At 35.6% G+C, this 27,819-nt stretch overlaps 1 protein-coding gene across 1 annotated transcript in view; it reads right to left on the bottom strand.

Annotated features, from left to right (window-relative positions):
• The window catches only part of PARD3 (par-3 family cell polarity regulator), a 659,823-nt gene that overhangs the window by 518,169 nt on the left and 113,835 nt on the right, over positions 1-27,819 (bottom strand). Inside the window, exon 2 of the mRNA XM_027841563.1 lies at positions 17,925-18,026. Coding sequence (XP_027697364.1) covers positions 17,925-18,026 — 102 coding nt within the window. The remainder of the gene's footprint in view (positions 1-17,924; positions 18,027-27,819) is intronic.

Below are 27,819 nucleotides of genomic sequence, written 5' to 3'. Positions count from 1 at the left end.
GTGTGTGTGTGTGTGTGTGTGTGTGTGTGTGTGTGTGTGTGTGTGTGAAGAGGCTTACTCCACCACTATGTCCAAAAATAAAAAATAACACTCAAGTTTCCATTACAAAACAATGCAATCACAAAAGCAAAAGTTAAAACTTCATTATCCCACCCCAAAATAGCTAAGATAACTAGCAATAAAACTTAGTTAGTATGATGATTTATCATCAAATGATCAATATCTTTACACAATCCCATCTCTTCACAGAAGAAGAACCAACCAGGATTCACAAATTGTTAAAATACTCAGATGGTGACCACAACTTCCATTATTGCTTCTCCATGCACTACTTTTAGAGTGCAGAATAAACTCTTACCTGAGTGACAGTGTGATACAGTGATATTGTAATATCTCTACAATTCAATTGTATTCAACAAGTACTTAGTAAGTCCTTATCATATACACAGCACTGTGTCATGGTGAGAAAGATGCAAGAATAAACCTTGCCCTACTAGAACCATACATATTTTTTAAGTTGCACATAAAACTTCAGATTCAGTGTTCTGCATATTTTAAATTAGGTACTACTGGTATCTTATGAGAAGAGCTATGCCTTAGTTTATACATTCTTTACAGTAGTTGATATTGACTCATATCTATCATCCTCACCCTGGAGAAGTAACCACACAGAGTTTTTGTGAGAATGTGTTACTTTGTACAAATTTAATATCAAAACTTTCATTCCCTTTAGCATTAAGTTTCAGGATATAAACACACATAATGCAAAAAAGGATAAAACTAAATCAGAACCATTCTCCAAAGGTTAAAACATCTGCAACTGAAATTGGAAGACTTGCTCAACATTTGATCAAACAGTGCTATAGCTTTTGTTTGAATTGGATGTTGGTAAATATGCAGAAGTCAACAAAACAGAAAAATATGTTAAAGAAAAAAAACCTAGATAACATTTTGTCATTCATAGTTCAACAAACTGTCCTGTAACAAGAAAAATTAAATATGACCAAGTGCAAACTAGTTCAAGAAGAACTTCTAGCTAATTCAAATACTTTTTGATACAAGCAGGTGTTTGCTACTGTCTAGTTTGCAAACCACTTAGAGAAACCAGAGAAAATCTGAGTGGCAACTGTATTTTGTGACTTATTTGCTTCACTTGTTTTCCTATTAAATCTAGGGGGAGAAGGGAAATTCCTTTTCTTGCTTTCCACATAGTTTCCAAACTCCTCTTACCAAAGCCAGGACTTTATTCCTAGCCAAAAGAAGTGTTTCCACAGTTATGAAAAGTTCTGGTTAAGAAATCAGAGGCTATCTTTTATCCAACATTCTAGTAACTGGAGACTACATTGACTTTTTTAAGCGTATTTGTGCTTTCAGTTTTATTGATGTGTTTTGATTTTACATTACAAACATTTAGGGATTACCCTTACTTTGGGAGAGGTCTCTTGTAAGTGTAGGAGTGTACTGGTAAATGTTCAACAACAGTTTCTCTAAGGGGAGAAATATTTTTATTTTTATTTTATTATATTTTATTTATTTTTATTCTGAAATTAAGAAATAAAGCATGCATATCCATAACATAGAAGAGAAAAAATGGTTGAACATGAAACTGCAAATCTATTATGCACAACTTGCTATTCCTTTTAAACATGTAATGAAGTCATCACATAACTTTCTTTTTTTCCCCTTTTATTATTCCCTCCTCTCTGCCTAGAGGTGGGTACCATTAGACACAAATATGTACATATATGTAAAATCATTCTACACATACTTCTATTTATCAGTTCTTTGGGTGCAGATAGCACCTTCAGGACACATTTTTAAGATTAATATGTATTATTAATACATTGGAAAAGAAAAAAAATTCCTGCAACAGATGTACATAGGCAAAAACAAATTCTTCCAATGGCTATGCGTGTGTGTGTGTGTATGTGTGTGTGTGTGTGTGTGTGTGTGTAATTCCAAACCACAAAACCATCTCCTCTCTATAATCAGTCCTCTGGAATCACAAACAGCCATTGCATTGATCATAATTCTTACAGCTTTCAAAGTTGTTTATAGCTGTTGTCACGTAATTTGTTTTCTTGCTTCTGCTCATTTCATTCTTTGTTAGTTTACAAAAGTTCTCAAAATTATTCAGTTGTATAATATTGTATTATACTGATATTACAGCATTAATTGTCCTTCTAGTATTTTCATTTCACTCTGCAGCAGTTAATATAAATCTTTCCACATTTTTTTGAAATCTATTCCCTCATTTCTCTTCTATCACATACATATATGCCACAACTTATTAAGCCATTCATCAATTGTTAAACACGTATCTAAATTTCCAGTTTTTGCCACCCCCTCAAAAAAGTTGCTATAAATATTTGTGTCCATTAAGGACATTTTCCTCTTTGATCTCTTTTGGTTATAGGCCTAGCAGTGGTATAGGGTCCAAGGGCATATTTTTTTTTGTGAACTTTTCATGTAAAATTATAAATTGCTTTCTAGAAAGCTTGTACCTATTCTCAGGTCTGCCAAATCGATCAAACATATGCCTATTTTTCTACAACCCCTCCAATAGTTTTCATTTTCTTTTTTAGTCATCCTTGCCACTGTGGTGGGTATGAGGTAAAATCTCAGAGTTGTTTTAATTTCCATTTCTATAATTATTGGTGACTTGGACAATTTTGAGAAATGAATGTTTCCTTTATCTCTTTTCTGCTTCAGATAAATATACATTCTCAAATCCTGGGACAATTTAATAAATTATATTTCTGGGGAGAGAAATAATAGCAGTGTCATTCTTTCTTCCCCTACTCTTCCTTCTTGAACAACATTGCTTTCAAAAATGTTAGAAGTGAGAGGAAAAAACTGTAAGAGAAAATGGTTAAGTTCTCTAAAGATAAACATCAAGTTTTGCTTTGTTTTGTTTTTCAGAAAAGCCAACAATTTCCATGTTCCAAAGCACACAAACTCAATTAGACTGTGATATAAACACATATACTAGTAGTTCATGTTCCCTTGGAAACTGAATCATTTTTTATTAAAACAGCTTTTACATGTATTATCAATCACAATCACTCTACAAAAGATGTTTTGCTTAATTATTTTAGAGGTTGGAACTGGTTTGAGTGTTTCATATGTAATGTTTGTGTTGTTAAAATAAAAAAGTCAATTTTAAAATTTTTAAATAAAAAAAAATATGTTGGACATCCTGACTAACCTAACCAACAGTATACAAAACAACGTAAAAGTAGAAAGTATGATCAACATGATACACAGAAATTAATAAAAGGTAAAGTGATAGAAAGCAGATCAGACTCAAAAACTTTGTATGCTTATCTTTCCTCTTCAAATTCCTACTCTGTCCCTATTCTCATATTCTAATTCTTGGTATTTTCTCTTCTATATTTTGTCTTTAACTCACTGTGTCACTTTGGAAAAGGTCACTACAAAGTACTAACCTCTCTCTCCAGAGGAACCTTTAGAATAATAATTTTAATAACTGTAACAATAATAATAATTACACTAATAGCTAGTACTTATAAAGGTCTTTAATATTTGCAAAGCACTTTAGATATGTTATGTAATTTTATCATCACAATAATCCTGTGAGGTATTGTAAGATTATTATCTCCATTGTACAGATGAAACTGAGGCCAGGAGATGTTAAGTGACTTGTATAGGATCAGATAAGTTATTGACAGGGGCAGAATTTGAGCTCAGGTCTTCTTGACTCCAAGAGTCCAGTGTTTCATCCACTAAACCACCTAGGACTAGTAGTCTTAGGCTTAACATTTGTTTTACAATTGACTTTTACATACAAACAGCTGTTTACTACTCTGTCTACTGCCACCCTAACATTGAATACACTAGAGATCTGCTCCCACTACCAAAATTGGGAAGCAAAAACATTTCCCCATGCAAACAATGTCATAAAGGATGGTAGGACATTGTTTAACCAGTAGTAGTTCTAACTTTCAGCCATAAAATAGATTAAATCAAATATCCTAGAAAAGTCTCTGAAACCAGCCATTTGTTCTATCTACAGGAACATGCATTCCTGTTCAGAACTGACTTAAGAACCTTTGGAAAACAACATCTTCCTAAATCTCATATAACACTTTGAAACTCTTTTATGCAGTATGCATTATATTTTGGTATTATAATTATTTGATAATTATAATTTTAATTATCTTATCTAACCTTCCTTCCCCCAGTCTTCTATAACTTAATAAATGTCTGCTTATCTAATTAAGCTAGATTTTGCTTGTATTGCTTGAATGACAGAATTTTAAAGCTGAAAAGATCCTTAAAAATCATTCAGTAAAACTCCATTTGTAAATAAGGAAACTAACTTCAAAGAGACTCAATGATTGACCCATGACCATACTTCTTTAAATATGGAAAACTGATATAACACATAAAATTATCTAATTAGCCTTCATGCCTCCTAACTTTCATTAGTGTCTTCTCTCAGAACCTAATTCCAAAAAAAGTAAAATTAAAATGCAGTCTTTGGAAAATTGAAAGAACTATATTCAACTTATTTATGTAGTAAAGGGAACTCATTCATGTAGGTCTGTAAGCCACTTTTTAAAATTAATCAAAAACCAGATTCTCAGATTCATTTATATCATGCTCTGTCTGAACTGACTGGAGATGGTAAAATAATTATTTTATATACTCAGAATTATCTAATTTCTTAAATTTGATTTATTTTTATACTCAATTATATATCAATTTGTACCATTTAACACCAAATAAAATATGTATTTCCACATAAATATAAGAGAAAAAAAGAAGGTTGTATTTGAAACTGCAATCTCTATTATGTACAATTTGCTTTCTTATAAAAAGAATATAATAAATTCCACCTCTGGATTTCAAAGCTATCTTGCTTTTCCACGCTTCTTTCTGGCCTTCTAGTCTCCTCTGCATTTTTCAAAAAGATCCATTGATGACCCTCTTTTTTGGGGGGGGGGGGCCACTTTATCTCTGTTCCCTCTCCCCACATTAGGGAAGGAAGAAGGAGAAAGGAAAAGGGAAAGAAAAGAAGAAGAGAGGGGAAATGGAGAGGGGAAAGGGAAGGGAACAAGAAGAATATATTCCTTATTCTACAACTTGAGTTCATCACTACTCTAAGCAAGAGATGGGTCACATGTTTCACCATAAGGTTTCTGGGAACTGTGGTTGGTCATTGCATTGATTAACGTTCTTAAGTCTTTCAAAGTTGTTTTTCTTTTTAACGTTGTCATTGCATAAATCATTCTCTTAGTTCTGCATCCGTTCATTAAAATCTTCCCAGGTTTCTCAGAAACCATCTCTTTATTCATTGTTTTGTTGTTGTTCCTGCTGCTGCTGCTGGAGGTAGTGGTGGTGGTAGTGAAATATTATCCCATTACATTCATAAGCCCTATTTTGTTTAGCCATCTTCCAGTAGACAGACTTGCCTTCAAGTTTCCAGTTTGGAACTACTATGAAAAGAGCTGCTAGAAATGTTTTCTGTGCATATGGGTTCCTTTCCTCTTCTCTTTAATTTCTTTGGGGTATAGGCCTCATAGTGGTATCACTGGGTCAAAGGATATACCTAGTTTAATGATTTTCTGTACATAGTTCCATATTGCTTTCCAGAATGACTGGACTACCATTTTACAACTCCACCAACAATGCCTCAGTATGTTTGTTTACCAACAGTCCTTCCAACAATGACCATTTTTCCTTTTTTTTGTCTTTTTTTTTCCCCCAATCTGATGGGTATAAGGTAAAACCTCAGAATTTCTTTAATTGTTTTTTTCTAATTATTTGCGATTTGGAACATTTTCTCATTTCATTGTTGATAGTTGGCTGTCTTCCTTTGAAAACTTCCTTTCCATATTCTTTGATGTTTTATCTACTGGAGATTGGCTCTTGTTCTTGTAAATTTGAATCAGTTCCTTATACATCCTGGACCTGAGACGTTTACCACAGAAACTTGCTATAATTTTTCCCCTAATTACATGTTGCCATTCTCACTTTAACTCCATTGATTTTGTTCATGCAAAAATCTTTTAATTATATATTTTTATTGGCTTTAGGGGGGGAATAAAGAAGAAGACATGGAAAATGGAAATAGAAAAAAATTATATATAAAACACATTTAGCCTAAGAAGGACTACTCTTTGTCTTTCTTCTTAAGGAAGAATCCTACATGTTCCTTTTTTATATGAAGTACCCCTAATTTAAAGAGTTTTCTTTAAAATCAAGTACTCCTTATCTTTAATACACCTCTAAAATATAGAAAATTTCTACCTCGGCTATTTTTCTAAGCTTTTTAATCTCATACCTATTCAAATTGAGCTAAATGATGGAAAACTATTTCAGCATGTGTTTAAGTGACTTGTATCAACATATAATTTCTGTGGCTCAATGTATCCTTAAAATGAAATATTTTGGCAAATCACTTCAGCTTTTTGGAGATCAGTTTCCTCATGTAAAAAAATGGATGACTTGGACCAGATTATCTGTAAATCTCTGATACCACTCTAATATTCTGTGATGTTTCCCCCATTTTTCATACAGGATTTGTTTATGCTGCCACATTAAAATTCAGCTTTAGCAGGATTTCAATATTCTTCCCATGGGATTCAAAGCACAAGTTTCTCTCTTGCAATAATACAGTTAGCAGAATCAATTTCATAACCCCACAAGGCAGATTTTATAGTGGCTTATTTTGTAAAAATGAAGCTAGAAGTTGGCTCAAATCAACAACTTGGTATGAAATGGACACAAGAGTACACAGCCGAAAATACAGTTGAGGTATATATCTTTTCAAAGTCTAACAAAATATTGCAAGTATTTTTTAAAATTTGAAGTGTGTGTGTGCATGTGTGTGGAGTGTATAATTTAGAACATATCATACTATGTTGTAGTCCATAATTACAAATGTATCTGGCTCCCTCTCTAGACTATATTCCTTACATGTATTAAAAATAAAGATGTAATTTGGGCTGATGACTATAAACATTCATTAATTAAGCTCATGTTCACACTTCTACTGTCAGCCAAAAATCATTTGTTTATTTGAGCTGAGTTCCTCTTGTTCTATTACAGTTAGTATTCCTCAGACACTCTTAAGTTCACCATTGTGAATTGCATTTAACAGCGAGAGCTGACCAGCACGCGTAGGCAGGTCAGCAGTCAATATTTGTACAGAGGGACAGTGCAAAGGAAGATAACAGAGTCCCAAGATAGACAATTGCTGTCTTTTATAAATGGAAAGGCTTTTTTGACTCCTCACTCTCCCTCTTAAAGTCCCCCAACTATATCCAATCAGTTGCCTCTCAATTCTACTTCTCTCCCCTTCATCCACTTCCTTCTAATCACACCTCTACCACCCTATTATTTCTTCTCGGACTACCCTAACATACCCCAGATTGCCTTGTCTCCAATCTGGCCTTCACCCAGCAGCCAAAATATTCTTCTTAATTCACAGTCATTAACCATCTCACTCTACTTGCTCAAAAAACTTCTGTAGCTTATTATAAGAGAAACAACATGGGATTCAAGGTAGAATCATCAGACATCAGGCCCTGAAGTCAAATATTCAACATTTAGAAACTGCATGACCCAGGACAGGAGACTTCATCTATGTGACCCAGTCACATCTATGTGACTGCATAGTAAAGATAATTACTGGAGCACCTTCTTCAAAGGGCCAGTAGAGGATTCAAATAAAATAATCATATACAGTATCTCATAAACTTTAAAATACTACATAAGTGTCAAGTATTATTGCCATTATAATAAAATACAAGTTCCTAATTGTATGTGTGTGTTTCCAGAGACCTACACAATTGCTGAATTGAGTAGAACTGTAATAGAAACCTAATCAATGAATTTTCTAATAGCCCTTCCAAGTTTCTTATGAAATCCTCAAATACCTAGAACAAAAAGATAACACATTCAAATATAACCATCTTTTCTGGTGAAACTTCAAGTCTCAAAACAAGGAGAAAGTCACATGGAGGGCAGAATATTCTCAGTTTGGACTAAAATATTCTTGAAGGTAGGGGGAGGGGAGGAGTGCACCCCCCCCACACACACACACACAAATGAGTGGGAATGGATGACTTACAATTGAATTACAATCCTATAATCAATCTGAAACACTTACATTCTAAAAATTACTGACCCCCATGTCTTCGTTATTATTAAGCTATTTCACCTCCATGTAACTGAAAAAATTTCTTTCCATTTTTTTCCATTGTCAGGCATATACATAGCCAGGCATTAATTAAGGGGATAAAGAGTCTTCAAAGGGATTAACTATGAGATTTGTGTCAAATGCAAGCTGTTCTCTCTCTATGTCTGGAAATTTCAGCAGCAATTTGATCCCTTAACATAGCAGAGTTTATGAATGTTTTATGAACTTCATTTCAATATCACTCCAACAAATGAACTCTAGTTTTCACAAATCCGGTCTCAGACAACACAATGAGCTCCAAGTTCCTTTCTAGGAATTTCAGACTGTCTCTAAATCAAGTACAAATTAATATAGGGTCTCTCCTTTACTCTCTGACACAGACCCTACAACTCACCAAAAATGTACATATATTAACTGACAAGTCTTGACAGCAGAAATCATCATGACTGCACTTGGATAATACTGCCTCATTTTGCCTAGCCTAGCATATAAATAAATTATGAGGTGTTACACAGGGAAAAAAAAAGAAAAAGGCTGAGTCTTAAGAAAAGCAGTCAAGCAGAAATATTTTTTTAAAGCATGCTCCTGAGAAATGTTTACGCAGACAATGGAAAATTATTCATGGATGCTGTACTATTTTGTAAATAAAAATTAATCATGCATGTTTATGGAAGTACTAGAAAGAAAAAAACAAGAGAGGGCAATAACTTTACTGACATAAGAAGAAGCAGAACCGGGTCACAGGCCTAAGTTATAAAAGTTCAAGGTCTGATGCGAATTCATAACAAAGCCCAAGAGAGTTCTCTGCCCCAATATGATAACAATAAAAGAGGCTGAGACCAAATTGCTATATTCCTTTGAGCCTCCATGATAGTCCCTGGGTCCTGTAGCCCTTCAGTTGTTGTGTTTATTATGCCTGATTCCACCTTCCCACCAACACTAAAGCCCCAACATATGTTCCTCAGGAAGGTGCCCATCCAAGAAATCTATTCCTCCCCACACTTTCTCTGACCTGCTAGATCTGGGGAGGAAAAACTCCCTCCTTACTAAATGTTAAATAAAGGATAAAACAAAAATTTCAGTGCTCCTTTTTCCTTACTGTGGGACCAAATCAATTTATCAGATTCCCAACATTTTTTGGTTATGCTCTTCAGCCAAGTCAGTAACTGAGACAGCCAAAGAGTTTTCTAGTTCTTGTCAAAGCAGTGGAATGCTGGTAGAACTTAGCAAACTAAACTGGGTAGATTCCATATTCCCTGTTTAATACCAACAGATAACAGCAGTGCAATCTCTTATGCCCTCAATCAGGGCTTGGTCTCTGTTCCAATCAGAAGAATCAGTACAGTTAAATAGAAATAGGCTTCTGGAATGTAAATGCCGAAACAAAACTTCACTCTTTGACCCTCTCACTGCCAATGAGCTATACCTCTTCTCAAGTTTAAGCGCATTCTAAGGGCTCCAAATTGTTTTCTATTTCCTGTCTTTGGCCCACCTCCTCTGATTCTCCACGGCTGCTCTTTTGACTAAGCTAAAACCGGCTGCAGGGAAATGGGGGGTGGAGGGGTATGCAGAGTTAAATTGCTGCAATGCACACAGCAGTGGAAGGGAGCATTCTCAACAAGTAGAGAAAAAAACTATTGTAGGAATAAGGATTGAGGCACCTTTGAAAAGACTGATATATTTGACTTTTCCTATTTTTTTTCTTTTAATGAGGAAAGAAAAGAAAGTATACATAATGTAGTGGTAATGACATCTTCACTTGCCTGGGTTAAAAGAAGTTACAACATGCTAAACATCAGAAGGGATACACCAGACTTGTTGACAAGTCAGCAATATTTTCACACAATTTCTGGACACTTTTAAGAAACCAAGCAAGGACAGGTTTAACTGACTTTTTCAGCTGGGGGTAGGGGGAAGAGAAAGAAAGACAGAGAGACAGAGGAGACAGGGAGAGGGAGAAGGAGAGGTAGAGAGAGAGAGAGAGAGAGAGAGAGAGAGAGAGAAAGAGAGAGAGAGAGAGAGAGAGAGAGAGACTGAGAGCCTGAGACAGTAAGAAAGAGAAAGACAGGGAAAGAGGCAGAGAGAAACTGTAGAGAGAAAGGGAGAGAGAATGAGAGGGAGAGAGAATAAGAGGGAGAAAGAATGAAAGGGAGACAGAGAGAGAAGAAGAGAGCATCTGGAAATACAGGTACTAGAAAAGAACAACAAAAAAAAAAGAAAAATTATACAGTAGGATAAAAAAACTCTCACTTATATATCTTGGGACCAAATTTCCCTCAATCAAGTAAGAAGCTAGATCTACTTGGTACTTAATACAACAATATAGACATTTCTGAAAAATCAGAATATCCAAAGAATCAGTAGCTACATCAGTCCTCAAAATGAGTTCTTCACTTAAAATATCAATCTTTATAATAAGATCAATATTGAAAGATGATGGTCAGTATTATTAGGGTGTTATCTTAATTTTTATCTTTTGAAATATGGTTCTGGGAGCTTCACATTAATAACCCAAAAGGTATTAAATATAGATTTAGATATTGGAAACCCATGATGTATACATGTGCAATATATTCCTCTTTTTCATGTTTAATCTGACTGAAATTGTAACTATTTGGTAAAGCTGAATCACTACAAACTAGCCTAAAGACCCATAAGTAGATGCGGGGCATTTTTTTTCTTAGGAACAACTACCCCAAATGGTTAGAAGTCTTCCCCCGCAAAATGCTGCAAATCAGAACAAGACCAAAAACACTATTGCCTTCCAAGATTCATAGCTAGAGAGACCTCCAAATTAATTGAGTCACTACACCCCATTGCATTGATTTAATGCAAATGACAATACCAAAAATGTTTTTCTTCCCCCTCAGCAGAATATTCATTATAATCTAAAGAGTAATCCTCAAAAAGGCTGTTTTGTCCTTAGCAGATAATTGAACAGGATAGGAGATGGTGGATATTTTTCTATGAAAATTTCTACAAAATAAATGTATTAAAAATATGTCTGAGACAACTTCTAAAGCATTGATTCTTCAGACATTTAGGTAGCACAATTTGAAGGTATTTTCCCAGGGCTGAGTCCTCAAAAGCACTCAGCTTTAAAGGGTTGTGTTTCCAAAGGGGAAAATGGTTTTGTTTATCAGTTTATTAGAAAAAAATGCACAATAAAATATTCTTCGAATTATTATGAATTTCCAAAGCCATAACTCAGTTCTATGAGGATCCTATTTTTTATATCATTGTTTGTTTGCTTCATAACACAACCCACACAGGAAGAAACTTTTCTTGCTTTTGGCTTGTTATGGCATGAAATTAAATAATGTAGAGCCAAACTCCTTCTCGCCAAAGTGCTTGCTGTTCTCCAGACCCAGCATTCCATCTCCAGTCTTGATGCCTCTGTACATGTGGTCTGCCATGCCTGAAATGACCTCCCCTCTCACATCTATTTCTTGGACTCTGTGGCTTCCTTTAAGGCTCAGATCAAATGCAACCTCCTACACAAGCTCCATCCTGAACTCTCAGTTGCCAGTGCCCTTCCCACCCCCAGAATAACTGACATGTATTAGTTACATTGCATTTATTTTATATTTATCTTATCTGTGTCCATGTCAGGAGATATCAGCTTCTTATAGATAGAGACTGCCTTATTTCAGTCTTTGCATGCCCAGCACCTATCAGAATGCCTGGCACATAGTAGGCACTTAATAGAGGCTGGTTGAATGATATGAGGAGGAGACAACTAAAGGGAATAAAAAATGAGCCCTAACTTGATAGAACCAAGGTGTTGACAGTGCTCACCTCAGAGTCCAGACTATCGTCATTAGATTTCCTTAGGTACGTGTTTCAGGGACTGTGTGAAGATGTTCTCAGCAACAACCACATAGCTCAAAATGTTTCATTAGTGTGCTTGCGACTGTGGAATATAAATATAGCCCATATTTACAAGTTAGGCTCCAGGGAAATCTCAGCTTTTGATTTCTTTTCACCGTCCACAGCACTATTTCTGAGAATCTGTCTATCTCCTAAAATTCTGTGGATTACCTCATGGGTATAATGTGAAACTATCATTAAAAACCAGGCCCTGGATGAATTGAAGAAAGCAAGTTTTTATTAACTCAGGAGTAATAGAGGAATAAGGAAAAAAACATTCAATGCTGCCAGCGGAGAGATTAGTCTCAGAATATCTGGCATTACCACTTGGAAAATCAATATGAAAGCATGACAGCCAGAATAACTAGTGCATTCCTCATGTGTGAAAGAACCAGGTAACCCAAAACCAACCAAACAAAATTATTTTCTTAAGTCAGCTTTAACAAAGCATCTGGGTAAGTAGGAGAATAATTCTCAAAAATATCCGTGTGAAAACACTTACTAATTTGTTTCTGAAATAATTAACATGGAAAGACAATTTATTAGGTCTGCCATTTTTAGATCATAACACATGCCTGAGAGGTTTATGTTTAAGAACTCCAAATTTGCTCTCCTTCCCCTCCCCCCCACCAAATATGAAGATTTCAAAAGGAGACAAATAACATAGCCCATTTAGTAAAAATCATGAAGAAACAAGTCCATAAGCCATTATGTTTTCAATCACACCAGGAGGCAGTTTCCACCTTAGTAAATGTAATTTCCCACAGAGGCACCAGAGACAGGTCCCAGCAAGCTCTACTCCAACCTCAGTAACCTGGATTAGATCAGGAAATAGTATTGCATGTTATGATTCCATAACCTGATATTCAAGGTTGTACAATCTGGTTCAGTCTTCAAGCTAGCCCATTTCTCACTCATGGGCTTATTTCTCACTAATCTTCTATACTCCCCCAATGCCACAGACAGACTGGACTAGTCGTTCTTCTCTGAAAACAACTCTCTGCCTTTGCTCATGTTGTTGTCTCTGCCTTTCATCAACACTGTCCAAATCCTTCATGGCGGAGCTAAAATGTCACTTTTTACATAAAACCTTATCCAGGTAGAAGTCACCTTACTATTTCTGGTTTCCTGGAGTATTTCTTTAGAACCTTTCTGCATCACTTATTTGGTTTAAAAAAGGCACCAGACAAGCAATAAGAAGATCCAGATCCACTATTTTCTAGCCATGTGACTAAATTTCTCTGAGCAGTTTCCTGAAAAATGGTAACAATATAATAATATTGTCTTATTTTTAATTTGAGGGAAGCACTCAACCTCACAGATTAAGACTTGAAAGAGAATTTACGGAAGTGAGATCTGAGAAAGTAAGACCAGAGACAATGAATGAGAGTGAGAGAGAGAGAGAGAGAGAAATTTTCACTTATGTTTTGCACAAAGTAGACTCAGTTGTTGTGGTTCAATCATGTTTCAGTTGTGTCCAACTCTTTATGACCCAATTTGGGGTTTTCTTGGAATAGGTACTGGAGTGGTTTGACATTTCCTTCTCCAGATGAGGAAACTGAGGCCAACAAGGTTAAGTGACTTGCCCAGGATCACACAGCTAGTTCATGTCTGAGGCCAGATTTGAACTCAAGTCTTTGTGACTCCAGGCCCAGGGCTTTATCCACTGTGCCACCTAGCTGCCCCAAAAAATAAATTAATAAATAAATGAAAATGCATTTTTTTAAATTTTCAAATTAGTCATGTTGTAAGGAAGAATTAGAAGCAATAGAAGGAACCACAAGAAAAAGGAAACAAAACAAAGCAGAAGAAAAAAAGAGCAAATAGTATGCTTTGATCTACATTCAAACTCCACAGTTCTTTCTTTGGATGTGGATAGCATTTTCCATCTTGAGACCCCCAAATCCACAAGAGTACAACATAGGCTCATAAGATTAAAAACTGGAGGCTAATTTAGTTGTCATTTAGTCTAACTCCTTCATTTTAATGAGAAAGACATAGGAGAAGGCCACAAGAGGCTAAATGATTTCTCCGAGGTCACCCAAGCAGTACTGCACAGGGCCTCTGACTTTCCACTGTGATTTATCTTATACAGAAATAACAGAAAAAGTTCTCTCTATAATGGAAAACTGATCTAGTTCATTAGTACTTCTATAACCCCGTATGAAACAAAAGATAATCATTCCAGGTGACTACATAACCATATCTCATAAAGCTTGAAAACAGAGAGCTGGCTCCAATAACCAAATACTCCTTGAATATTTCTCCTTTCCTTAAGCAAGATTAAACATTTGCAATTAGTCTATGCTAGCAGAGAAGCCAAAACCTACAAGTCAATGATAACAGATTTGAAACTGGAAACAAGATGCAACTACTTAATATCAACAAACATGTTGAATATAAACTAAGAGCCTAAAAGTGCAGGTCAGTATTAAATAAGATTTTCGTCGACAGAAACGGTCTCCTTTCTTTGTGTCCCTCCCCCACAATGCTTCATACACAGGATGAGTTCAGTAAACATTTAGAGATTAATAAGTATCAAAGTAACAACCATAATACTCAGATACTTATTAAATGATACAAAACTGTTCTCCTTTCTGGGCTCTATAACTTAAGAAAGGCACCAAAATATTGGATTAAATTCAAAGAAAAGTCACAAACATAAATGAAGGTTTTAAGAATAAGACCTTAGGAGGAAAGGGTTAAAAATTGACATTCTTTGTAGAGGGAAAGAATTCAAGCGCAATATATATGTGCTTCTCACCTATATTATGACCAAAAAAAAAAAATAAAGGCAGAAAAGATGTGTTCAATGTGGTCAATTCATAAATAATCCAGCAACCATTATTAAGTTGGACAACCTGTACTACTATTTGATGATATGTTTATTTTAATCATGCTGTTCTTCCTCATCACAGATGACCGGGAGGTAGCTATAAATACAAGGAAGAGATTACTAACTGGGAAGGTTGTGAACACTGCATGTGTTCCTAGGAAAAGTGACCCAGTCATTTTGGCGGAAATCTTTTAAAAATAATAAAAAAAAGTTGTCACTTGGAAGCAAATAGGGTAAATTCCAAATCATATTCTATATTGTCTCATCCCGAAATACTATGATTCCTATGATAGTTTCAATTTTATTAAATTTCAAAAGCCCATGTTTTAAAAGTTGAATTTTTCAAGATCCTCAGAATGCAGGTACTCTTCTCCCATCACCTTATTGCTATGTATCTAGGGGCTACACAATTCATTTCAGGTATTTAGATAATTTCTGAACTTTTAATCATTTATTTCAATTGTTTATGTCTAAAAGGTTTATAATAAACTTAGTAAGACTGCACCATTAAAATGACAGCAGCTGCAAGGTAGTTACATGCCTAGTTCTTCTAGTGTTAAAAGACTTGAAATGTATGGAGGGTTTTTTTAAATGTTTATGATAGTTTGTTATTTCATTTCCCCAGGGCAAATGAATTTGAATTACATTTCAAATTTGCAGGGCTATATGATGAAAAAAAGGTAAAATAGATAGGCCAAGTGCCAGTATTCCCCTCCCCTCCACCCCCAAATATTAAACAACATAGAGAAAGGACACTGAGTATGTGCTCTGTGGAGGATTTACGGGAAGACAAACAGTAAACACATAGGATAGAAAAGCATGGGTGGAGAGAACTCACAACATGGGTGGAGAGATAAATGATCCATTCAAGTATTTAGTACTGCAGGACCTTATATGCCTTAAAATATTCCTAGCTTCAGATGACTCTAAGATGATCTACATGGGCTGTATCCTTTCTGAATGAGCTGCAGTGAGAAGAAGTGAGGGTGCTCCTGTCCTTGGCCCAAAGCTCAGTGTAACAGAAGAATGTTTTAATCAAAAAATGCAGTTGACAAAACAACATATTTTCAAGTGTGACCTTAGTATTTATCCATGAGCTATAAACCAGAAGGCAAGATGCAGCCAGTGACTAATACCCAATCACATGCTACATTTTGGAAGGGAGGGAGATTTTTTGCTAGAATATATCTCCTAAACAATTTCACGATAATAAGGAAACATCAATTCTGACAATGTTTATACCAAATCCTATCCTGGCAGGCATGAGCAAATCAAATCTCCTAAGAACTGAGATAAATTGATTTTTTTTTACTTATGCATTCTCTTATAGAATAGGTGATTTGGTAAAAATCAATGCTCCAGGGCTTTCAAAAAAGTCATGTGGCTTGTATGTTATTTGCAGGCTTGCAAGCTAAAGCTTCAATAGGCCAAAACTTTTTGCTGACTAGTTCTGTCTCCTTCTTGTAACCTCAGAAAAAGTTTCATTTTAGTCCCAGAGGATCCCCTGAGGATAGCAAAGCTATTCAATACTTGGTCAACTAGAGAGCTCTCCTTGAGTTAACAGTATTAGTGTTGGAGATAAAATTATCATCTTTCTGCCTCCTTCACTCCCTTGCTGTGCAGCCCAGTAGTTTTATTTCACTGACTCCATCCACAGACCAGTGTTATTCTGAGGAAAACATGTTATTACAGACAGATATTTCCCAGGAAAGTTGATCTGTCTTATAAACATTAGACAAGATTTTCATCTCCTTGAAAGAGTAAAGATTCAGTGGTTAATGTTGTTTACACCTAGAATTCTATCCAGAACACTACATTATGCTGTCTGACCTTGGGCAAGTCACTTAACTTCGATTGCCTCACCAAAAAAAAACCCAAAAAAACAAAAAAACAAAAAAAAAAACAAAAAACGAACACAATATTATGAAAAGCTTGTGGCCTGCTTCCATTTCTTAATATATCATCATCATCATCATCTTATCTGCTGTTGATGAAGAAGAAGAATGTGCAGGCTTTGAAGTCAGCCACTCCAATGCCCTACCCAAAACAAATTCTTGACATTGGGGCTACTCCTTCACATCCCATCAACAACCACAATGAAATGAGAGAGAAAAAGAGGCACAAACTGACAGGACCTTGTCTGTGGACCACTGTATTCATAATACAGAAATTCATTGATGATACAAACAGCGAGCAGTCCCTTTAAAGCAGATGATATTGAGGTGTGTGTTTAATTTAGCAAATAAGACCTACTCAGTTAAGACATTCTGGTGGATATATAGATGAATAAGTCATGACTTCAGGGAATTTACAATCTCATAGATGATTTAAATGTCACCAACAAGTCAACTATGCTAACAGCAATAGAAGAAATTATAGTTATTTTCTGAAAGTTAGGCAAAGCATGTTAGAAAAGACTGCTTCAGCCTTTGATTCACTACTTAAGTTTGCAGAAGGGCAACATTGGTTGCACTATTCAGAACAGTAACCACACCTTCCTTACTTCATACTCTTTATGAGAGAAAGGAAAAAACCAAATTGACATCAGGGCATCTTTCTCAATAGTTAGGGGTCCAACTCCTTTGTTGGGGGCAACATGCATTGAGCCTTTGGTGTCACATTTTAAAGCTACAATTTCATCTTCTTTCCACAACAATAATTGAATTACATTACATTGGATTACATTCTACACACAAGTAGAATATTAAGTAGAGAGTTATAGGAGCAGAGGACAGAGAACAATTTCCAAAAGAAGTTTAAATTATGTTCAACATATTCTGTTGAAGAAGTCAGGTGAATGAACAACACTCTTCAGTAAGTTGCCATATTTTTAAAAAAATGAAATACAAGTTGCAATACTTAGACAGCTAATTCTCAAAAAGCTGAAAAATGCAGCCATTCGTTTTGGTGCTTTCTCTAAGGAGGGTTTGTTTTGCTGTGATTGGTATAAACATGTCACGAGACTATGTATAATCACAACCTTATTTCATGTCCTCTGTGGCTAACACAAGAGTCAGTTCACCATACTTTCTTTCACTTTATACTCACTCTGTCTTTGTCATCAGCTACATCACAGAGGGTGTCATCCAGGTCGAGGATCCCACCATCACCATGCTCCAAACGATGAACTTTTATCCAATAATTTGGATCCTACAAAAAAAGAACACAAATAATTAATATCTTTGGGAGAACATGTTATAAGGCCATTTAACAAATCAGATGGGGGGGAAAAATAAAATTTCCTACTTTTAAAAAGGAAATAGGCTGTCATATTTATAAATCACCAAAAATTCAAGCATCATTATATCCATGAAATTCACTGCATGCCCCTTGATTCATTTGTTCACTAAATGCAGGAAAGTGCTAGGCGCTGGGGGTTTACTGGCTCCCAATCTGAATTGTTATCTCTTGTTAAGACTTTACTGAGGTGCTATCTCCTTCAGTGTAGTCTTCCTATATCTTCCTAAAATTTTCTCAGAGAACATTTTGTTTGTCTCTGTCCTCTGCTTCCATAACTCCCTAGTCAATATTCTACTTGTATGTGTGCCTCAAAATACCCGCTAGAGATTGTCTTGCTAATGCTTCATTTTTGTCTTTGTATGCCTAGAATTACATACAAGTTCTCTGAACTCAGTAGGTGCTAAATAAATGACTGTTTCATTTAAATGACTCAGGTACATAAGAAACATGCAAAATCTCAGGAAAAGGTAGAAGTTGTTTTCATTTTTTACTTTCAAAATATATGATTTTCATGTTATGAAATATTCTTCTAGAAATTAATATAAACAACAATTTTGAACTCTTCAAAATTACAAAATAAATACCCCTCACATTTAAGCTAAGGTGCTGTTTGGTTTGGGATTTATTTGTCAGGTTGTGTTAGGGTAGGAAGAATGAGATGAAAGTACACAAAATCAAGGAAAAGGAATTATAGTTTTTTGGTCATCAAATGTTTTTTACATATTTCTATGCTTTTAACAATCATCATAAAGCACAAGGGTCCACTGCTAGGTTTATACTCCAGGCAGAAAGAAAGGTTCCATATAGTGAAAAAAAAAAAATTAATTACAACCCAACTTTGTGTAAGTATAGAAGTGGAAACAAAGACATACAATAGGGAAATGGCTAAATAAATCATGGTGTATTTGTGTGCAGAATATTAGTACACTATAAAAAAGTGACAAATATGAATAATTCAGGGAATCATGAGAAGACTTATATGAACTAATACAAAACTAGGAAAACAGTATACCCAATGACTATGACAAGGTATATGGGAACAATAAAACAAGAATGAAACTCTGCACTGTAAAATTGCAATGATCAAGCTGGTTCCAGAGACAAACTGACAAAATCTCCTCCTTCCCCCCTTTTCAGAGGTAGCAGACAAGAAGTGTGCAATAATGCCTATACAGTGAGATGCTATTATATGTTGACTGATTTTGCTGAATTATTGTTTTCCTCTTTTTTATATATCTTTTTTACTGCAAAATTTATCAGTAAAAATAAAATTTAAAGAATAAATAAGTAAAACATAAGGCTTACTTCTGTACCTTTAAATTAAATTTAATGCTAATGCGTAAATATGATATGTAGATACCCTACAGTCCCCTGCTCATAACTTTTTTGACAAGGTTTCTCCAAACACGGGTTTCTACTTTGTTTTGTGCCTTAATACTTCTAAAGCCTATCACATGATAGTGCTTTTACTTCAGGTCTGAAGCAACACTTAATATACAGAAGCAACATCTTTCAGTTTATCATGGGCAAAGCCACCTATTCTTACAAAACAATGAACAGTGAAAGATGTATATACTCTTCAGTAATGGATACCATTCACTCTTGTAAAAGGCAACATCTAAGTTTAAGTCATCATCTAATTGATGCACAGAGAGTAATGCAAGTATCTGACTGGCACTTTTGTTCATCAGTGTTCACTGCACTCCTAAAATCAATCTAATTCTTCTGTAAACCTACTGGTTTTCAAGTAGGCCAAGGAATCAGCTTCTGTCTATATAATGTTCACTCTGTGAAATAGATTATCCATGTCTAGGGTTCCATTGACATTGAGTAGGTCATAAATTACTACAGGGGGGTCTTAAGTGGAACCACATGCTTAACATCTCTCTTTCTTCAACAGCCAACTAAGGTACCTTTGAGGTACCAAGAACAACCTGCTTCATAGGGGTGAGCAGGACAAGAGATTGTCCATAAAGGGGCTGGCCAGTATGGCTTTCCGAAAGTCTTTCCCTCATGCCAGAATCAGGGCATCCAGAATGAGGTCAAATGTCAAAATCAATTTTATTCTGGATCTGAACTTCACCACCCTTTTAAATTATTTTAACCCAAATGGAAGTTGCCTAAAGCAACAGTTCTATAAGTTCCTTTATTCTTCTCAGGATCTGTCTCCCTCTTATTAGGGGAATCCCAATGTTGCTTCATTTGCATTTTATTTTGTAGCACTCTTTACTTTCACTGAAGTCATTTCCAAAGAAGTACCAGGCAACAATGAGAATATTTGTCTCTGGAAACCACTTTTACCCAAGAACAAAGGTTGCTTTCTCTTGTTAATAATGTTATCATTAAGCAGCTAGGTGAGCAGTGGGTAGAGTATTAGACCTGTAGTCAGAAAGATACGAGTTTAAATCCAGATCAAACACTAGCTAGCAGTATGTGACCCCAGGCAACACACAACTTCAGTCTACTTTGGTTTCCTCATTTGTAAAATGGAAACAAACAAAAAAAAATAGCCCTTCTCTCCCATGGTTGTTGTGACGATAAAATGAGATACATGGAAAGCTCTTTGCGAATCTTAAATTAGCATATAAATGCTAGCTATCATTATCACCATCAATATTTTTATATGAGTCATTCTTTTGCTTCCCATTCTTCCAGAATTCATCCCCAACAGTACTCTGAGATTAAGAGGTAGCTCTTCCAAAGTGAATTTTCCCCATTGCTACTCATAGTAGTGTTGATATACCTGTTTTTCCCAAATGTCAGGAACTCAATTGTGCATTATGTGGCACTGGAGATTTTGCATAGGCTTTCTCCAGCTTTGATGTCTCCCCTCCACTTTATTGCCCACTTGTGCCCTTGCTGCTAGAGGGCAGGTTCCATTTTTTTTATCTGTGTATACCACCCCTACCAGAGGACATACTTAGCACAGGGTTATGTACCTTTAATAAAAACTGTAACAGTAATGATGATGATGAAGATGATGATATCTAGCATTTATATATCAGTTTTTATAGTTTGCAAAGTTCTTTGCATATAGCATCTTCTTAGATACTCACAACCACTCTATGAGCTAAGTACTATTACTATCACCTTTTAACAGATGAAAAAACTGAGGTTGATTTGTCCAGGTGACATAACTAGAAGTGAGCATGATGTAGAGTAATGACCACTGGATTTCAGTAAGAGAGGCCCTGAGTTTTAATCCCGGTTATTTATTTTATAAATTATATAATATTGAACAAATCATAAACTATTTGAGCCTCCATTTCTTCTTCAGTACAGGGAAGACATTGAACTAGATGGCCTATGAGGTCCTTCCAACTCCAAATCTATGAGGTGATGAAGTATTGGGTGTGGAATTTGAATCCAGGTTTCCTTGATTCCTAGTCCACTTATTTGTCCACTACTTATCAGTGTCTCTCCACAATGCTGACACTAGAAAGTTAAACTCTGAGGTCTTTGTCATAATGTACATTCCCTTCAAATATCCAAAAGGTAACTAGTTGGTCACCTTGGGAAAGTCACTTGCTCGCTCATTTCCTCATCTGTAAAAAGAGAAATCTGGTCTACATGATGCCTAAGGTCTCTTCAGGATCTACTTATTTAAATATTAGCTAAACATCTCTGATACACAGTGTCCTCAGAGCAATATTTCCCATATCAAAATCATATTTGTAAAATGATAGAACTTCACTCTTTCTTCTTGGCCACCAGTTTAGCTTTTCAATACTTCAATATTCTACCATCAGTCATAAAAACTGTATCTACTGATGACGGAAAAGAGCCAAAGATTGGAAGATCATGTAGCATCTTTCTTGAACTGTGTTTGGGAGAGTCCAGCAGCTTCCGCTCCTGTGTCTTAGTCTTGGCCCGTTTTGAAATTAGCTGGTGAGATTCTAGACCAAACACAGGAAGAATCACCAATATTGCACATGGTGATGATCTACAGGAAAAAAACAGCATCCAAATAGGGTCTTTTTAAATATACTGCCCCACCCATGACTAGGACATATGAGTAATAGAAAAATCTGATAGATTTTCATGTTACTGAGAACACTGCTTCATGGAACACTGATCTCTCAAGAGAATATCTGTGGGCTTTCATAAACATAGTTCTCTTACAATGAACAAAGGACCTGCTTGTGTTTTACAAGAAAAGCCAAATATCTGATTATGGAAAATTGTTTTCCAGAAAGTTGAAGAATGCTTGTTGATATTTTACTTTGAGGAGGAATGCTTTGAAAAGATTGAAATTATAACAGCAGAAAGATAGACCAAAAGACATTCTTAGCTATTGGCAGGTTGGGGGAAATAACTTCTATTCAACAACCTATTATTAACTTCCAGATATGGATGAAGAACTATAGTACTGCTAAGAATAAATACATAAAAATAAAAAACAATCCCTGCCCTCAAGGAACTTACAGGTTGCAAAAAGCCAACAGGATAAAACAATGGAAATAATAATGGATTTGGAGTAAGAGGACTGAGGTTCAAATCCTAGCTCTGCAACTTACTACCTCTGTGTGACCTTGAACAAATCACTTTACATCTCTGGACCGCAAGTTCCTCACTGATAAAATGAATAATCTCTAACTTCCCTTCCAACTCTACATACGTGATCCTCTGAATAGCTACCTTTGTCATCATCATAATCTAGGAGAGGCATCAGAGCAGTAGACGGCAGACCTCAGAGCTAAGAATGTTGTTGTTGTTGTTGTTGTTGCTGAGTAATTTCAGGGGTGTCCAACTCTTGTGATGCCATTTGGGGTTTCCTTGGCAAAGACATAGGAGTGTTTGCCATCTCCTCCTCCAGAGCAAGGAATACCTGAGTTCAACTGCCATCTTTGATATAAAAGGGTTGTCTGACCTTAAATTGCTAATAAATTACTCACCTGCTTGTTAGGAGTTTTCTCCTGCTATACCAATCACTAGTCCACTCCCTATAACTATCCTATAATTTATGAGGTCATCTTGATTTAGTAAGAAGGATGCCCACAATTGTGATAAAAATAAATGTTTCAAAAATACTAAAGAACTATTCATTTTAAAAGACTAATTAAGACAACATACAGAATCACAACATCAGAGTTGGAAGAAAACTCAGAGATCATCTGTACAATGTACAACTAAGCAAGGAATTCATTCTAAGGAATCCTCAACAAATAGTCATTGAGTTACCTCTGGAAGACATCTAACAATGGGGGACATATCATCTCCTTAAGGCAACCGCAACCCACTCTACTTTTCACATATAGAACTGAGACAGAAAGATTTCCTGAGTGACTAATAAAGTTCTGTCTTTTTAAGTTATTAGTAGGTAAGCTTGCCCGGAGCAGGTAACCTCACTATGTAAACAATAAACTATAAATGCTCAGCTTATGTAAACACCGATCAGTGGCCCCAAGAAGCGCCACCTACGTTCACAGTCCAGCTCTTTTGGCCTCACATCAGTTCCCAAGTTCCTGGTCAGGCATGTAGACATGTCTCTGACTAGTACAAAGACTGCTCAACTCCAGGAAACCAAAGGAACAGCAGCTCTGCTGCACCCACAGATGTTAAAATTGGTGAAATTTCTTGGGTTAGCTATTGGATGGGGGAGGCCAGGAATTGGGGCAGGAAGTTTCTCTGAGGATTTCAGGAAGATAGACTTGCTCTCCTGGCAGGACTCCAAGAAAATCTCTCATCCCCAAAATGTTCTCCTAACCAGAAATTATTTATTTAGTCAAACTGCAACAATTTCACCAATTATTTAGATAACTAAATTCCTTTTTGGAAAATGAAAATGTTCCTAGGAGGCATCACATACACTAAGTGTGAATAAGTGCTTTTGTTTCTAATATCTACTTAAGATCCAGCTACAATAAAGAAAATGAGAAAACAGAACTGGAATTGCTGCAGCTAAAAGAAATACAAATAAACCAGGGTGCCCAGAGCTCTTAGAAGATGTAGGCTATGGAGACCAACAAACTTTGTCCAGTTTCAAATCTTGCCTAGGAGTGAGTTAAACTAATATCCTGCAGAGAAGATATGTTGAAAACTGTTTTTGAGACTTTGCCCCCCTGAGATAGATAGTAAATGAAAGGACTGTGTTTCCCATTTCTAGAGTAGTCAGATATTACTGAGGATAGTTAAAGGTGATTGAGAGTAATCTTTTTCACTGTGCTACATCAATGAAATATTTAAATATTTCTTATTGTTTACTGCAGAGTCAATAAAGTGAGTAGCCAGTAACATGGATGGTTATTTGAGCTTAGGAGGCTAGAGAGCTTAATATTGAAAAAGAAATCAAAGGTTATGGGGAAAGTTTCTCTATTTTACTTAACAAATTGGAGTGGAAGATTTGAGATTAATAAGAGATTGTGCATTTCTATTAATCTTGAAAAACTATGAGAACATACCCTTTGTTTGCCTTAAAACTTATAGATGAAAATCAATAAGGAAAATGACACACTAGCAGCTAAAAAGAGCAATGATCATCCCACACCCATCCCAGACTCCATGTGGGCTATTTCTACCAACACCTGCTACATAGGAAGGGTGAAAAGGGACTTGTTCATAAAATTCCAAACTATACAAATGGGGGGAGCCTGAGAGGTAAATGTGAAACAAAAAGAAGCATTACTTCATTGCTCAAAATTATGAAATCTTATACATAAACAGGTTTAAATTAATTACACTCCAAGTAATTTAGAGGAAAAAGTGTATTGTTTTAAGGAAGTCAAAAAAGACAACTATGTCCTTCTCCAATGACCCACTTTGACTACTGTCATTATCAAGTGACAACTTGATTAAATGAGACATTTGTAAATCATTTTGTAAACCTTAAAGCACTGTGTAAATGCTCACTATTATTATCTGAGACAAAGAATATAGCTGGAATGATTATCATCTGATGCCATCTAAAACTGAATATGACACAAGAAGTAGAATATACCAAGTCTCTAAACCACAAGGACCACACAATCTCTTAGTGTGCTAGGGAATTATTTGTCAAACCAGATTTTCCCAGCATGCATAATTCTCCCTTAGTTTAAGCTGAATTTTGTGAAAGCTATTAGAATGTCTTTTAGAGAAAATGAACTGTAACTGCTTGAAAGTGTCCTTATGACCTACACAGCAAATGACATTTTTTAAATGGCATATAAGACTGAAAATGTGAACTGTATTTCATTAGCACATTCCTGTAATCTGTTTAAGGAAGCTGTACTAATTCTGCCCTCATTCCTATCCCTAAACATTTTCCCACACTGGAATACTGTGAGCAGTTTTCAAACTAAAACTGAAAAAATTACTAACCAGGAGAACTATATTTGGGCCCCCATATTTTGAGACTGCCACTTTTGTCCTAATTTTGTCCTAATTCTCAAATGTGTTCTAAAATTCAACATGTTCATATTTTTTAAAGACAACAATAATTATTATAATTTACCCCAAATTCTGACATCAATTATTATAAACAAAGGAATAATTTTAATTGTTAAAGAAAGTTTTCAAAGCCCCATTAACTTTTTTAGAATCATTCCAAAAGCATAAGAAAAGAAACATTTCCTTTTTTAAAAAAAATCAATGGAAGTACACTACTCTGTTGATTCTTTTGGGAAGCATCTCACTTTCTCATGCCTAAAACCAAAAAAAAAAAAATGGATTTTTAAACATTTGGGTTTTTTTTAATTCCTTAACCAATAAATATTTGAATGTTGACTCAGATTACTTTAAAAAAGGTATATTTGCTAAAATCTTAAAGTATCAAGTTCAATCCATCATTAACATTGCAGTTAAGGATCACTATATACATTTCTAATTTGGGACATGTATTTCCTCTAAAGGACTGTTTCACTAAGGATGAGAGGAGACTAGAAGTAGGGTTGGGGGGCACTGAGGAAAGTGGAGGGTTGAATGGGGCTGCAATAGGGAAGATAATTAAAATCCATTAAAGATGACTAAAAAGGCAGTTGAGCAACAGTGAAGGCTCAGCTGGTATTCATTTAGCCTTAGTTTAGAGTGGAAAAATCCGCTCGATTTTTTGTGACTTTCTCCAGTCTGAGAGCAAGAATTGAGAAAGTGGGTACTGGGAATTACCCAAGATTGGTGATTAGCTAAGAGGGACTGACAGAAGGTGAAAAGGATAAACAAGTCTAGTGTGTTGGTTAGTATACCTTTGAAGTGGAAGGCCATAAGGTAAGAAGTAAGAAATACTGAGTAAGAAGGTTAAACAAAACCAGACAAATGCAACAGGAAGAACAGGAAGAAATTTAAAAGGCACACAATAGCTCCATAGGCACTTGAAAACCAAATTTCCTCAGGTCCCTGAATCTTCTTTTCCTAAGGTTAAATGTCTTCAGTTGCCTCAATTGCTCCCAAAATAATTTCTCTCCACTGTGGTTATGGATAAACTATAGATTTGTTTGATGTAGCACCTAAAAGGGAACATACTACAAACATGACATGAACAATGAAGAATTACAGAAACACTATTCCCTCCCTCATTCTGGACACAGTGCACAATAAGAGCTTAATAAATGCTTGTTGACTTGACTTGGCTGGACACTAATCTTCAATTAACACAACTAGTTCCAAATTAATTGATTTGGTTGTTACATTACCCTGCTGACTTAATGCCCTTTCCATCCACTTAAACCCAGAAGTCTTGACCTAGATTGCTATTAAGACATTCTTTACCCATCTTGAAATTCCACAATGGATATTTTGAAATTAAGAGTGGGACATTGCATTTATCCAATTATAATGCACTTTTCTAGATTCCACCCTTCACGCAAAGATATCTAGAGATCCCAATTCTGCCATTTAATATTTGAGTTTATCATACCAGCTCTATGTCGATGATCAATCCAATAAATCTAACTTTTTGTAGATGTTCATCCACACCACTAACTCAGTTTAATTCCACAAACATTTAAGTGCCTGTGGCATGGAATATTGTTAGAGGTACAAAAGAAAAGAAATTGTCCTCTTTCTTAAAGAGCTTAAAATCCAATATAAATAAGGCCTGTTCACAAGACAAAATTTAGTGAGTACAATGGTGAGGTATGGACTAAGTGAAATTAAAAATAAGAGAAGAGATAAATCATATTCAAAAAGGAAAGTCTCTGTCGAGTTTGAAACAGTGATACCTAATCTGGACCTTGGGGCAGCTAGGTGGTGCTGTGGATGGAGTGCCAGACATGGAGTCTGGAAGACTCATCTTCCTGAGTTCACATCTGGCCTCAGACACTTACTAACTGGGTGACCCTGGGCAAGTCATTTAACCTTATCGACCTCAGCTCCTCATCTGTAAAATGTGCTGGGGAAGGAATGGCAAACCACTCCAGTATCTCTGCCAAGAAAACCCCAAAGGGGGTCACAAAGAGTCAAACATGGCTGAAAAACAACTGAACAACCAATTGGACCTTAAAGACAAGGATTGATCTCAATAACAACAATCATAATAATAATCTCATAAGTATAAGATTTAAAACTGGCAAAGCACTTTCTTAACAACCCTGTGAATTTAGATTGAATAATAACAGCTGCCCTTTGCTTATCATTTTACAAGGTACTTTATACATGTGCACAATTCACATGTCAGAAATGTTGGATGATAATTATGCAAGCTAATATTACCTGCATTTTATCAATGAGGAAACTTAGGCTCATAAAGGTCATGTGACTTGTCCATTAGTGTCAGATGCAGGACTTACAC

This window comes from Vombatus ursinus, unplaced genomic scaffold, assembly GCF_900497805.2.
Source record: "Vombatus ursinus unplaced genomic scaffold, bare-nosed wombat genome assembly UNPS02014861.1, whole genome shotgun sequence".
Classification (NCBI taxonomy): domain Eukaryota; kingdom Metazoa; phylum Chordata; class Mammalia; order Diprotodontia; family Vombatidae; genus Vombatus; species Vombatus ursinus.
This window is presented reverse-complemented; position numbering and strand designations above follow the sequence as displayed.